The sequence below is a fragment of the Orcinus orca genome, chromosome 6 (assembly GCF_937001465.1).
Source record: "Orcinus orca chromosome 6, mOrcOrc1.1, whole genome shotgun sequence".
NCBI lineage: Eukaryota > Metazoa > Chordata > Mammalia > Artiodactyla > Delphinidae > Orcinus > Orcinus orca.
In genome coordinates, this window is record NC_064564.1 from 113871507 (window position 1) to 113884468 (window position 12962).

The 12962-nt window shown below is 54.9% G+C and overlaps 1 protein-coding gene across 2 annotated transcripts in view; it reads left to right on the forward strand.

Moving 5' to 3' along the window:
- PTPA (protein phosphatase 2 phosphatase activator) overlaps positions 1–3758 on the forward strand; it is a 40401-nt gene extending 36643 nt beyond the window's left edge. Inside the window, exon 9 of one of the 2 annotated variants that reach the window (XM_049711850.1) lies at positions 3466–3758. In XM_049711850.1, the coding sequence (XP_049567807.1) occupies positions 3466–3624 (159 nt within the window). In that variant the 3' untranslated portion in view covers positions 3625–3758. The remainder of the gene's footprint in view (positions 1–3465) is intronic. The other variant, XM_049711849.1, reaches the window with a different exon arrangement.
- The last annotated feature ends 9204 nt before the right edge of the window (positions 3759–12962 follow it).

Below are 12962 nucleotides of genomic sequence, written 5' to 3' on the forward strand. Positions count from 1 at the left end.
AGTCCGGTGTACCTCTGGCAGAGAGGCAGGAGGGAGAGAAGCGGGAGGGGAGACTTGCTTAGATACACCAGGAGGCGGGAGGTGACTTCTAGCAGAGTCTTCCTGCGAGGGAGGAGGACAGGTAGGCTTCGGGGAGTAGAGCTCCTGGGGGACCTGTGACGAGGCCTCCTGCAGGCTGGACCCAGCGAGGCAGCTGGGATTCCTCCCGGAACCTTTGGATGTGGAAAGTTGAGGTGAGTCCGTGGCTCCTTGGTGGGCACCTGCAGTATCCCAGCAGACATGGGTTGGGTCCAGAAACCAATCCCGGAGGTGAGGTGCACTTTCTCCTGCCTGTGACCTGGATTGGCGGTGGAGGTGGTCATAGTTATAAACCAAGGGACGAATGGGATGAATGGTTCCATTTTTCTCCACACTTTCAATACTGCAGAGGCTGGTTCCCTGAGTCCCAACAAAGGGGCAGAGTGCCGAATCGCCGTCCTCCACCGAGCAGGGGCCGTTGAAGCCACCATGTCCAGCACCAGGGAAGCTGGGACCAGCACAAGGTCTCTAGGGAAAGGGATAGTGGAGAGGACCCGGGAACCAGGCAGGCCTGTGTGACCTTGGACAAGGGTCTTCACCTCTCTGAACCTCTCAGTTCTCTTCTTTGTGCGTGTGGATGGCAGTCCAGAGCCAGGATGCTGAGGTAGGGCGTCAACAGTGCCTGGCACGAAGTCGGCTCCCCAGGCGTAGAAAGAAGCGGGAGGTGCATCCCCTCCCACAGGGCATCCAGCTGTGTCCCTGGCTGGTCTCAATCCGCTGCCACTGCTCCAGGACACTTGGCACCCTCTCCAGCTGGATTTTGGCTGACCTCTAGCCAGATCTCTTGCGTGTGGACACAGCCCTTTTCCCTCCTTATTTGCTTGGGACTAGACTGGGGCTTTTCAGAAGGGACAGCGCGAAGGCAAGCAGAATGCAGGCACTCCATCCCCAGATAACTAGAGTCCAGCCCTGGGAGGGGGGCCGCAGGCGGACCAGACTGCCCAGCCCTCCACCTGCAGACATTCAGGATGGTCTGCTCCCTGAGCAGACCCTTCTGCACCGGATGGTACAAGAGGGCCTGCGGGGGGCGATGGGCACCGTAGAGGATGGGAGGGGGGTGGGGAGTCTTCCCTGCGGGTGGGACCAGGGCCCCTGGCAGCGAGAACTCCTGGAAAGGCTCTGAGGTGCAGCTAGGGCGTGATTGTGCCACTGCTGGCTGCCGACTCCAGGCCTGACCTCCAGCCTGGAACACACTGGCCTGGTGAGTCCTCCTGGATGACCGAGCTCCTATAGGGGCTGCTCCCGCCCCACTCTATCCACGTTCCTGGCCCCCCATTTCCTCATTTGCCACTGCTGCTCCAGGCCCCAGAAGCCACATGCACCCTGACCACTGGAGGTGTCCTCATGGACCCTGGAGCTGGTGGCTCCTGAGGTCAGCCTGTATGTCTGACCCTGGGTGAAAGTGCCTAAAAGCATGTCTCACCTCATCCTCAACGTGGGCCAACTATGTACCCATTTCTCAGAGGAGGAAACTGAGGCTCAGGTGGGTCAAGGCACTGGCTGGACAGGGGAGGTGTTGGGTCTCTTTCCTGTCAAAGCTCATGCTCCTCTAGCCTCTCCCCGGGGCCCGAACTGAAGCCTCAGGTGACCTGAGAGCCCTCCTCTTCCTGCTTTTCACAGCCCATCTCTCCAGGATTGGCCCTGTCTGAGAGGCACCTTCTCCCAGAGCCCCGTTTCTGGAGGCAGGGCTGGTTCACACAAAGACAAAGAAGCAGGATAGCAAGGCCAGTAATGACAATTCTGGCAGATAGCCATGTGTCAGCCTGCAAGATGTGCTTTACACGTGCCTTCGTGGAGTCCCCACAGCGAGCCAGGAAACTGGCGTCACTTTCACATTTTAGGGACAATGAAACTGGGGCTTGGAGGATTTTAGTGACGGCCCAAGGTTTCTAGCTCCTCCTGTGGAGTCAGGGCGGAACCAGGCTTCTCTGATATGGGTCCTATGTTGGTCAGCAGGATGAGACACTTCCAGCTGGGCACGAGGAAGACGTCTCTACAGCAGTGGAAATTGCTTATGGCCCCGTGGCTCCTGGTTCTGCCCCCAGGCCCAGGCAGCCCCTCTCAGTGGACAGCACCCATCTGGCCCCCAATACAGGCATTAGCCTGTCTTTCTTCCATTCCCCGAATCCAGCCCATGAGCAGGTCTAACTGGGTCCATCCAATGTATTACCTGAATCTGTCCACTTCTCCCTGGACTGCCCTGCAGCCACCTTGGTCTCAGCCCCTGTCAGCTCTCATCAGACCCCTGAGGCAGCCTCCTCTCTGGTTTCCTGACTCCACTCTACCCCCTGAGCCCAGCTTCCACGCTGAGCCAATCAAAGGGGAGTCCCATCATATTCCACCAGTGGCTTCTCACTGCCAACAGAAAAACCCACTGTATGATCTGACCCCTGTGACCCTTTCCACTCTCCTCCCACTTCCTGCGCTCCCTCCCTGGCTGTCTAAGGTGCCAAGCTCACTCCTGCCCTAGGAGTTCCCTCTCCTGGGAAGCTGCTGTTCCCTCTGCTTGGACTGCCTGGGCCCCAGGTTGAACAGTGGCTCTGTCTGGTTGTTTAGGGCTCAGCTCAGATGCTGCCACCTCCCAGGGGCCCTCCCTGTTTTCTCTGAGTTGCAGAGGGAGCCTCAGCCACGCCAGCTGTTCTCCGTCCTGACGTAGGTCCTCTGTTCTAATTGCCTTCATGACACTCGTCACGATCTGAAATTTTGTTGTCTGTGGACTTGTTTGCCTGGTTCTCATTTTCTCTCTCAGTAGATTGTGAGCTTCCTGAGGGCAGGGAGCAGGTTCATGGTGGTCACCGCCGAATCTCCAGTGCCTGCAACAGTGGCTGCCCCAGAGTGTGTAGGTGCCCAGTAATTCCTTGTTGAGCGAATGAATGAATAAAACACCCCGTCCCTGGAGTTGTTCCAGAAAAAGCTGGACTGCATGTGCTGGACGGGAGCCTTGGGTGCCAAGTTGTCCTTCCCCTGGGTCCAGTGAAGAAGCTCTGCGGCCCCATGGAGGGTCAGGCTGGCAGGACAAGTTACCAGGGTCCCGAGATCTGAGGAGTCATGGTTCTGTGGTTCATTCAGAGAACAGCAGGGCAGCACTCTTGATGGGAGCAGGATAGACCACGTGAACCTGGGTAGGCTGGGTCTGTGGGAGATCCCCAAGGGTGGAGAGGCAGGGCAGCAAGGAGAGGGATGGAGCGGGAGTGGTCCTGCTTTGGATAACGTACAGATGCCCCCTGACATAGGAGGGGAAGGTCCAAGTGTTCATCCTGGCACTCAGGGCCCTCCCTGAAACAGGTGAGCCCCCTTGCTGGCCTCCTTTCCGCATCTGAGGCCTCCCCCTCGGGTCTCCTCTGCTTCATTGATGGGGGCCAGCACTTATTCATACCATCTTTCCAGCGCCTCCCTGACCCAGAGGAAGTGGGTCCATTCAGCCAACAGAAGTTTATGGAGTGGGGCTTCCCTGATGGCGCAGTGGTTGGGAATCTGCTTGCCAATGCAGGGAACACGGGTTCGAGCCCTGGTCCGGGAAGATCCCACATGCCACGGAGCAACTAAGCCCGTGTGCCACAACTACTGAGCCTGCGCTCCAGAGCCCGCGAGCCACAACCACTGAGACCGCGAGCCACAACTCCTGAAGCCTGGAGCCTGGAGCCGGTGCTCCGCAACAAGAGAAGCCACCGCAATGAGAAGCCTGCGCACCACAACAAAGAATAGCCCCCGCTCGCCGCAACTAGAGAAAGCCTGTGCACAGCAACAAAGACCCAACGCAACCAAAAACAAATAAATAAAACAATTAAAAAAAAAAAAGAGGGGCTTCCCTGGTGGCGCCGTGGTTGGGAGTCCGCCTGCCGATGCAGGGGACACGGGTTTGTGCCCCGGTCCGGGAAGATCCCACATGCCGCGGAGCGGCTATACCCGTGAGCCATGGCCGCTGAGCCTGCGCGTCCGGAGCCTGTGCTCCGCAGCGGGAGGGGCCGCAGCAGTGAGAAGCCCGCGTACCGCAAAAAAAAAAAAAAGTTTATTGAGCACCTACTGTGTCCAGGAGCTGGGGGCAGAGCAGTAGGGTGATGACTTCCTGCCCTGTGTTTACAGTGTAGTGAGGAAGAGGGACAAATGGACAAATAAACCTAGAGTAAGACATCAGGCAGTGATAAAGGCTATGAAAAAAATAAGGGAGAATGCGATAGAGGGGTATTATCTTAGAGAGGTAGTCAAGGCGACATGTGAGCAAGGGTCAGCCATGGAAAGAGCTGTGAGAACATGCCCGCAGAGGGAATAGCACATGCTAAGCCCCTGAGGTGGGCACAGCCTTGGCAGGTAGGAGGACAAGGCGGAGGCTGGAGGGCACTGAGTGATGGGGAGGCGGGAGATGAGTGGAAAGGCAACCAGGCTGGGTGGTGCAGAGCCGTGTGGGCCGTAGAAGGACTTTGTACTTTGTTCCGAGCAGGAGCAGCCGTGGTGTGCTGGAGTCCCGCCAGCATCCTTGCGAGAGCTGGCTGTGCACGTCTCTTTCCCGCTCTGTGTTCGGTGATATCACATTGGTAGCTTGGAATCGCCAAGGTGGGGAGTATTTGTACCACAGGGATCGGCAAGTTCTACAGATGAACTCTGCCCCCCCACCTCCACCCCCCAACTGGTTTTAAACATTTACAGTACTGGGAAGTTTTGTTTTTGTTTTTTTTGGCCACACCACACGGCGTGCAGGATCTTAGTTCCCCGACCAGGGAGCGAACCCGTGCCCCCTGCAGTGGAAGCGTGGTCTTAACCACTGGACCGCCAGGGAAGTCCCACTACTGGGAAGCTTTGAGTTGGGGTGGGCTATCACCTGCCATAAACATTTTCAAATGTCAGAGGATGGGGAGAAGGCGAGTGGACGGTAGGAGAGTGAGAGCAACAGTAGGAAGCCTGGGGACTTCCCTGCTGGTCCAGTGGGTAAGGCTCTGCGCTCCCAATGCAGGGGGCGCAGGTTCGATCCCCGGTCAGGGAACTAGATCCTGCCTGCCACAACGAAGATCCTGTGTGCCGCAACGAAGACCCGGCACAGCGAAAATAAATAAATAAAAATAAATAATAGAAACAAAAACTAGGAAGCCCAGTTAGCAGGTTAGTGCAGTGATCCAGGTGAACGACAGTGTGTCTGGACCAGGAGAGCAAAAGCAATTGTGGTGAGAAGAGGGTGGGCTGTGAATCTCTTCTGAGGGGGAGCTGCCAGGATTTACTGATGGACTGGATTTGGGTCTCTGAGAAAAGAAGGAGCCCAGATGTTCTGAGGTTTTTGGTCTGCACAGCTTACTGGATGATGGTGTCACTGATGGAATGGGAAAAACTGGGGATGGGGAGGAAGCAGGGGTTAGGGGTGGTTCTCAGGGGGTTTGGGTTCAGACAGGTGAGCTCTGAGATGCTGGTACCCCAAGAGGACAGGTCATGCAGGGCTGGGACCCCTGAACTACCTTCAGCGTAGAGGTCCTAGATGGAGATGCAGTTGTCAGCAAGATGATGGGTCTGCATGAGTTTTGCTGGGAGGAGGTGACGGGAAGGGAGAAGGGGACCAAGGTCTGAGCCCAGAGTCTCCCTGCATTGAGAGGAAGGGGAGGAGGGCCCCACAAAGGAGACTGGGGAGGTACGAGCCAGGAGAATAGAACTAAATTGCTCTCTGCCCAGCTGATACTTTTGTCTTTTACACTAAGCATGAGGGGTGTGTAAAGGAAGGATATCAGGGGTTGGTGGCTGTGCAGCCCTCATTCCTCTGGGAATAGAATGCCTCTTCCCTATGGAGAACCCATCAAAAGGGGCTGAAGTGGGCTGACCAATCCCCTAGTCTTAGGGATGACACATGACCAGACCTGGCCAATCAGAGGGCTCCTGCCTCCCAATCTGCTAAGACAGTTCAGGGATGAGCACATGACCCAAGCTGTGCCAATGAGTGGCATCCCTGATATTTCCTGTTGGAGCTATGGGAAGATGCCCCTTCTGCCAGGGTTGCTAAGCTGGGAAAATGTTATCCTGGGGATGCTAGTGGCAGGGCCAGCTGTGTAATTGTGGGCCCAGTGCAAAATGGAAATGCAGGGCCCCCTGCTCAAAGAGCAGGAAAAAGTGCCACTAATGGTGCCTAGAACGCGTTTCCCTCCTTCCGCAGGCTCTCAACTTGTCATGGTGTTTTTTGTCTGCTGTTTAATGTCATTCTAAGTAAGGAAAAATAAACATTTTAACTGATTAACATGAATTTTACCATTCATCTCTATGCTGTGCAATAGCATAGTTTAAAATGCAAATATTAGAGTATTTAATTCGTGTAACACGAATTACACGATTTGTATTTTGTGGCTTGTCCCTGAGGGTGCCTTGAGCTGGTCAGAAAAGACAAGTAGAAACAAGACTCAGGAAGGTTATAGGAGGAGCAGCTGGCTGAGGGGATATTCCAGAACCTCCCAGGCACCCCTCCACCCTGCCGTGCATGCCCACGTGCGTGTTCCCTCCCGCCCTTGGGCCTGACAGTTGCTGAATTACCCCTTCCACCAACCACCAGACTGATGTCCTGAGTCCTGGCGCCGGGCTGGGACCTAGGCACCTCCCCTTCCCACAAGCCCCGCTTCAACCTCCAACAGAGGGGTAACTCCCAAGGATCTCAGTACCCAGAGAGAGGGTAGGTAAGAGGCTCGCCCCCTCCTGCACATGGTCTCTGGTTGGCCAACCCAGGGCAACGAGGGCGGCCACCATGCCCTGCAATGCTGCTGGGCATGTAGCCTGACCCCAACCCTCCCTAAGCCTGTGCCCAGGGTAGAGGGCAGCAGTGGTCACGCGGAGGGGGGATGCCAGGCAGGCCTGGGTGTCAGAGTGGGGGACAGAGGACCTGTCCCAGGGAGGCAGGGAGGCAGGACGGCATGTGAGTTGAAAGTCTAAGCCCGCGGCGCATGCGCCATTGTCCCATCAGACTTCACTTCCAAAACACAGATTCAAAGTCAAAACGATTATGGATTTCAAGACGGCATAAATGTTAAGCCCCATTAAGACAGCAGAGCGTTAAACCCCAGGCGTGGAGTCTTTTGAACGCGTGGCCCTGGGTACTGGCCGTGTGCCCATGAAGCTGGCCCTGGCTGGTGGCCACCTTGCTCACGCCCCAGAGAAAACCTAAGAGGAGGCCAAGGAGAGACAGGAAATGCCAAGAGACAGTGAGCGAGCCCTGTGGACATCATGTGAGCCTCTGGGTCCAGCTGTGCCTGGAGCTAAAACACCATGGACTTCCCAGTTCCAGAGCCAATTAAACTCTTCTTCGCTTAAGCCAGCTTGGGTTGAGTTTCTGACGTGTGAATAATGCGGGACCTGCCGAGGTGAGGATCCAGGCCTGGGAATCTGGAGACCTGGATTCCCTTCCTGGCTTAAGGAGTTTTGGAACTGTCTGCCCATCCAAAGTGTCTGTGGGTCACTCAGAGATCTGACTGCCCCCCCCACCCCCCCACACATGGACCTGTTCTGTTCTCGGCCAGGTCCGTTATCTGTGTTAGACCTCCGGTTCTTTGTCCCAACAAAGGGTAGCTTTATTCCTCAGCCTTCCAGCATTCCTCAGCCTGGCTGATGTGGGTGTCAAAGGAGACCCTCACGTCCCACCCCGGGGTGGGGGATGTATGTGTGTGTGTGGCTTGGACGGTGGCTGGGAGCTAGGGAAGGAAAGTGAGGAAGGTGTGTAGGAGTGTTCAACAAATGTCAGAAAGTGACTGGATTGGGGGGCAGAGCGGGGCTTGGAAAGGAGTTAGAGACCCAGGGGGCTGGGGGTGGGGAAGGGGCTGATTGGGGGAGGGGAGGCGAATCACCTCTCCCCCACTGTTTCCCCTTTAACCCACTCCTTGGACAGGACAAATGGTCCATTCATTCATGCGTGCATCCATCACTTCGTTCATTCCATCGCCAAGCCTGTGTCCTGAATGAAATTGTCAAACACGCACGGGGTAAACGTTGACTGTGAGGCATAGCCAGGCCTTGAAGATGCCCAGACACCTTGCTGGAGATTAACCTTGAAAACACGATCGCGAATTTATGGAAAGACACAAAAAATCCAACAGAGTTTACAGGACACTTCTGCTCTCCTTCTCCAGCCCCAGAGTTAAAAGAACTTGATAGGGTCCCTCTGGGAAAAGGTGCATCTTCTCACTTCTTAGGTCATCAATTTTGTTCAACAGGAGAGAGTCAGTAGAATAACTGTCCTGCATTTTGCAGGGAAAATGTATCATCCGAGCAGAGCTGACCAGTGATGATATCGCAGCTCTTGTTTATTGAGCACCTACTGTGTGCCAGGCGCAGTGCTGGAGAAGGCTCGCTGCACAGGCGGGTACTCACAAGCATCCTCATCGTGCACAATAGGGTTTGGAGGCTTGGAAAGGGGAAGTGAAGTGCCTAGTGTTGCCTGGAAAGTGGCAGCCCTCGGTTTGTAATCAGGTCTGTGTGGCTCTGGAGTTTGGAAGGACAAAGCCCTGGCTTCGGACAGGCGCCCCGTGGGGAGGTGACCCTGGGAAGCCCTCTGGCGCCTGGCCTCTGCATGCTGGTCCACACTCACTCATCTGATATTAACAACTTCCAGGGAGGGGATGTTGCACAAGGAACCCATATACAGTCCTAGGTCCACCCGCTCAGCCTCCCTCTTTGCTGAGGGTCCCTTGGATGGGTGTGGCCTTGGGGCTCAGTCCATTGGAAGGAGGGACAAAGCTCGGCTTGGCCTGGAGCCTCAGCCGAAACTGGTTGGGGCAGCTGCTCCAGACTGTTGTTACACTGGTTTATTCCCTCCCTCTGCCCCCACCAGTCACCCCCGCCGCCACCCCACTGACCTGGGGGAAAGAAGGAAGTTCCTGTAACACCAAGAATCACTACCATTTCCTGAGTGCTTGCTGTGTGCCGGGCACTTCGTGAAGTCCCTTCATGGGTAGTAACTGAATCCTGAATCCTCCCGATCCTGAATCCTCCCGTCCCTGCCTTCTTTTTTTTTTTTTTTTTTTTTTTTTGCGGTACGCGGGCCTCTCACTGTTGTGGCCTCTCCCGTTGCGGAGCACAGGCTCCGGACGCGCAGGCTCAGCGGCCATGGCTCACGGGCCCAGCCGCTCCGCGGCATGTGGGATCTTCCCGGACCGGGGCACGAACCCGCATCCCCTGCATCGGCAGGCGGACTCTCAACCACTGCGCCACCAGGGAAGCCCTGTTTCCTTTTTGGTCCCATCTCCTGCCACTCTCCCCATTGCCCTCTCCCTCTTGGGAGCCTTCTTCCAGTTCCAACAGGCCAATGAGTTCCTGTGTTTACTCTTTGCACTTCCTGTTCCTTCTGCCTGGAACGCTCTTCCATCATTGTTCTTCCAGCTAGTACGGTAGAGATTTCTAGGGCCCACCCATCTGCTTCCCAGACTGCCAGGGGCACTGCGCCTCCCAGGCCCCTTGCAGTTAGGCGGGGTCATGGGACTAATTCAGCCAATGCACTGTGAGTATAAGTGAGGCGAATCGCTTCCATTGCAGAATAACGTAACTCCTGAATCGCTGAGTCACTGCATGGGGGAAAGCATCCTGGGAGAGTCGTCCGATTTAGTTGGACTTTGCATGGTCAAGAAATTAATCTTTGTTGTGTTAAACTGCTGAGATTTGGGGATGAATTTGTTACCGCAGCAGAGCTTATCCTACACTGACTAATACAACTGACCTATTTAGATCTCAGCTCATATATCGCCTCCTCTGATCATCAAAGTTAAAATGGTACCACCAGCTCCTCATCGGTCTTCTCTAGCCCTGTTTTATTTTCCCACCACACTTATCTCACTGTTCAGTGGTTCACTTGCTTGTTGTCTGTCTCTCTGCTAGAATGTAAGCTCCATAAGGGCAGGGCCCTTGTCTGTCTTGTTCATGCTGCGTCCTTGGTGCCTAGCACAGTGCCTGGCATATATAGGTACTCAATATATATTTGAATGAATGGGTGAATGGATGCATTTCTTGAATGAGTCAGTGACACAGGCAGATGACCATGCTCATGGGTGGGTGTGGAGTCTGTTATTGCCACCTGCAGTTTCCTAACTGATTAGACACAAGCCTCAGATCATCAGAAGGCTGGAAGCAGTGGTTCCTTTTTCTACTTTTGGAGCATCAAGACTGGGTTAGGACCTTACTTCTTTCCTCCTGCTCTATCTCCTCAGATGAGGGAACCTGGGCCTGCTAGGAAAGCAATTCATCCCAGGTCCCAAGGCGAGCCTGTGACCCAGAGCCAGAACCTGCCCCTGGGTCTCCAGACTCCTGGTCCAGAGCCCTTTCTGCCGAGCTTTGCCACTTCGTCTTTAGTTTCAGCTTAAGTTGCTAAAGACATTTCCCAAGCACTTTTGCCTCTTACTACCCACCTGGCCAGGTAATCTAGCAACTCTGAGCAAAACATTCTGTGATGATTGATGGGAAGGACTGGGCGGGGCTGAGACAGGGGTCAGAGGTGAGAACAAGCAAAGCGCCCTCCAGGATGTGTCCTCCATGTTTGTCCTTTCGTCTCACAGCCTCTTAACAGAGACAGAGGGCAGGAGGCTGACTCCTGGTGAGCCACGGCTTTTTGGTTGAGTGCTCTGTTCTCAGGGGTTGAGCCTGCCCCAGACAGGGTGCATATCACTGCTCCCCTCTCTCTGCTCTGTAGCAGGCTACATCGACGATAGCACCTGTCACATCACAGTTTTCTCTGAAAAATATAGTGTTAATTTTTTCTTCTAAATATAAAAGTGAGACATGATCATTGTAGAAAACTTGGAAAACATAGAAACGTGCATATGATAAAACAAAGGTCATCTATATTCCCTCCACCTTTCAACCGTTTCAACGTTTTCCAGCTTCTATTCCGTCTGTTTTATCTGCACATGTGAATCGATAATGTTACCTGTACCCCAGATGTCCCTAGGTCCTGCCAGCTGGGGGTGTACAGGTGGGCATGTTAATTTCAGCATGTCCCTCTCCATCCCTCCGGCCAGCACCTTGGCCTCCCCTCACAGCCTTTTCAGTTAGGTCTGGGAGTGCCTGGGGGAGCCACATATGAGCTCCAGCCAAGTTCCTCCATTTTGGCCTCCTTGTGGATATCCAATGCCCTAGTTCCCCGAGGGTGGCATCTGTTGCTGCCCCTGTCCTGGGGCCTGCAGCTTCCCCTCCCCTGGTGATTCCTGAGTGGCAACGCTGGGAGGCATCAGATGGCCCTGGAGCCTCATTATCCTGCTAAGGAGCAAGGGAATGTATCTTTTCCAGAGCTGTGTTGGCTGTACTTAATCACCCAGGCCCTGAAGCAACCATGCCTGTGTCCTGGGTTTCCCCATGTCCCACGTGAAAATGCCGCCTTTTGCTTGGCCTGCAGCCCCTCTCTGGAGGACATCTTTGGTCTGTCACCTGTACCACCCTTTTCTGAGAAGAGCGTCCCTTCTCTGCCCATGAGCTTCCAGTGGGCACGACCAAGCCCCGTCCAACCCTGGCTGCAGGTTTGGGACAGGACAGGGTCCTTCCCTGAGATCTTCTGAGTTGGAAACAGGAGAAGAGGACAGTCCTTCTTGGGTGGAAAAGCCATGGGATGGGAGTCCAGGAGCTGCTTCTTACAGCTGTCATGAGAAGTGGATCTGCAGTAGGAGAGTGGCGTGCTCAATGCAGAGAAGAAAGTCACAGGAGGCAGAGAGTGCATCTGGAGATTTGCCCCTGGATCCAACTGTACCTGAAGCCAGCCGCACCCCTGCCCACTGTACAGTTCAGTGCCATGAACCAAGAAATGCCACCTTTTGCCCAAGTTGGTTCCATTCAAGTCATTGTTCCCTACCATAAAGATCGTGACAAATCCCAGGAAGAGGTCAGTCCCTGCCCTGAGTGGGGTGGGATACAGACACTGCTGTCCTGTGTGTTTCTCCATCCCTCCACCCTGCTAGTTCGGGTTCAGCTGGAACTTAACAATGTTACTGTTTAGACAACATCAGGGTCATTTGGCAGCTCGCATTGTAATATGTTATACATTCTTCTCCACGAGACTGTGAACTCCAACAGAAAGACTGGCTACTTCTTTGTCATGTGACTTCTGTCAAGATTTCTCATTTCTAAAACTAGGATGCTCATGGTATCTATCTCTGAGAGTAGCTGGGAAAATTAGCTGAGTGAATACATACAGAGGGAGTTGCTGTCCTCTCATCTGCTCTTCTTTCTCTCAGTACTCAGCTCAGTGCTTTGCACTGGCCAGGCACTAAGTGGGCACCCTGCAAATGTGTGTCCCGTGCATGGAGATGCAGAAAGACATGCCCCGCACCAGAGCGACACCCACGGACACACACACACACATAGGATAGTAGCACTCAGATCTCAGTATGCTACACAGTGACCCTCCTGGGAGCCCAGGGCATCCCCAGCCCCTGGCTTCTCTGGAGGGCAGCCTGCAGCTCTCCCAGGCTCTCAGCTCTTATCCCCGTGGCTCCACATTGCTGGGAGCACAGCTTGGAGCCTGGTTCTGCTTTACACCACGTATCAAGGACAGCAGGACCTGTGGTGTTCTAGGAGCTGAAGGAAGTGTGTGTGTGTGTGCGTGCGCGCGTGCGCTGGTTAACTTGGGGGGACCAGGGGCTTGCTGGAGCTCTCGCTTCCAGAACTGCTGTTCTCTGAAAGCTCCCTCTCATCACTCCCTAAGTCCCCCAGTCTCTTCCAATCTCCCTGCTTCCTCAAGTAGCCCCCCACACTAAGTCCTGCCCGGGGGCTCTTGTGGGGTCTGGCTTGGTCTTTTTCCTGGAAAGAGCAGGGCTTGTCTGTGGATCTGGGATCTGGGTCTCTGGACTCCTGGTTTGCCTGCTGGCCTGCCCCCTTCCCCCTTTCCCAAGACCCTCGTGGCCCGCATCCTCCCCACACCCCCACGCCCCCCCTCCCCTCAGCCTTTCAGTTGC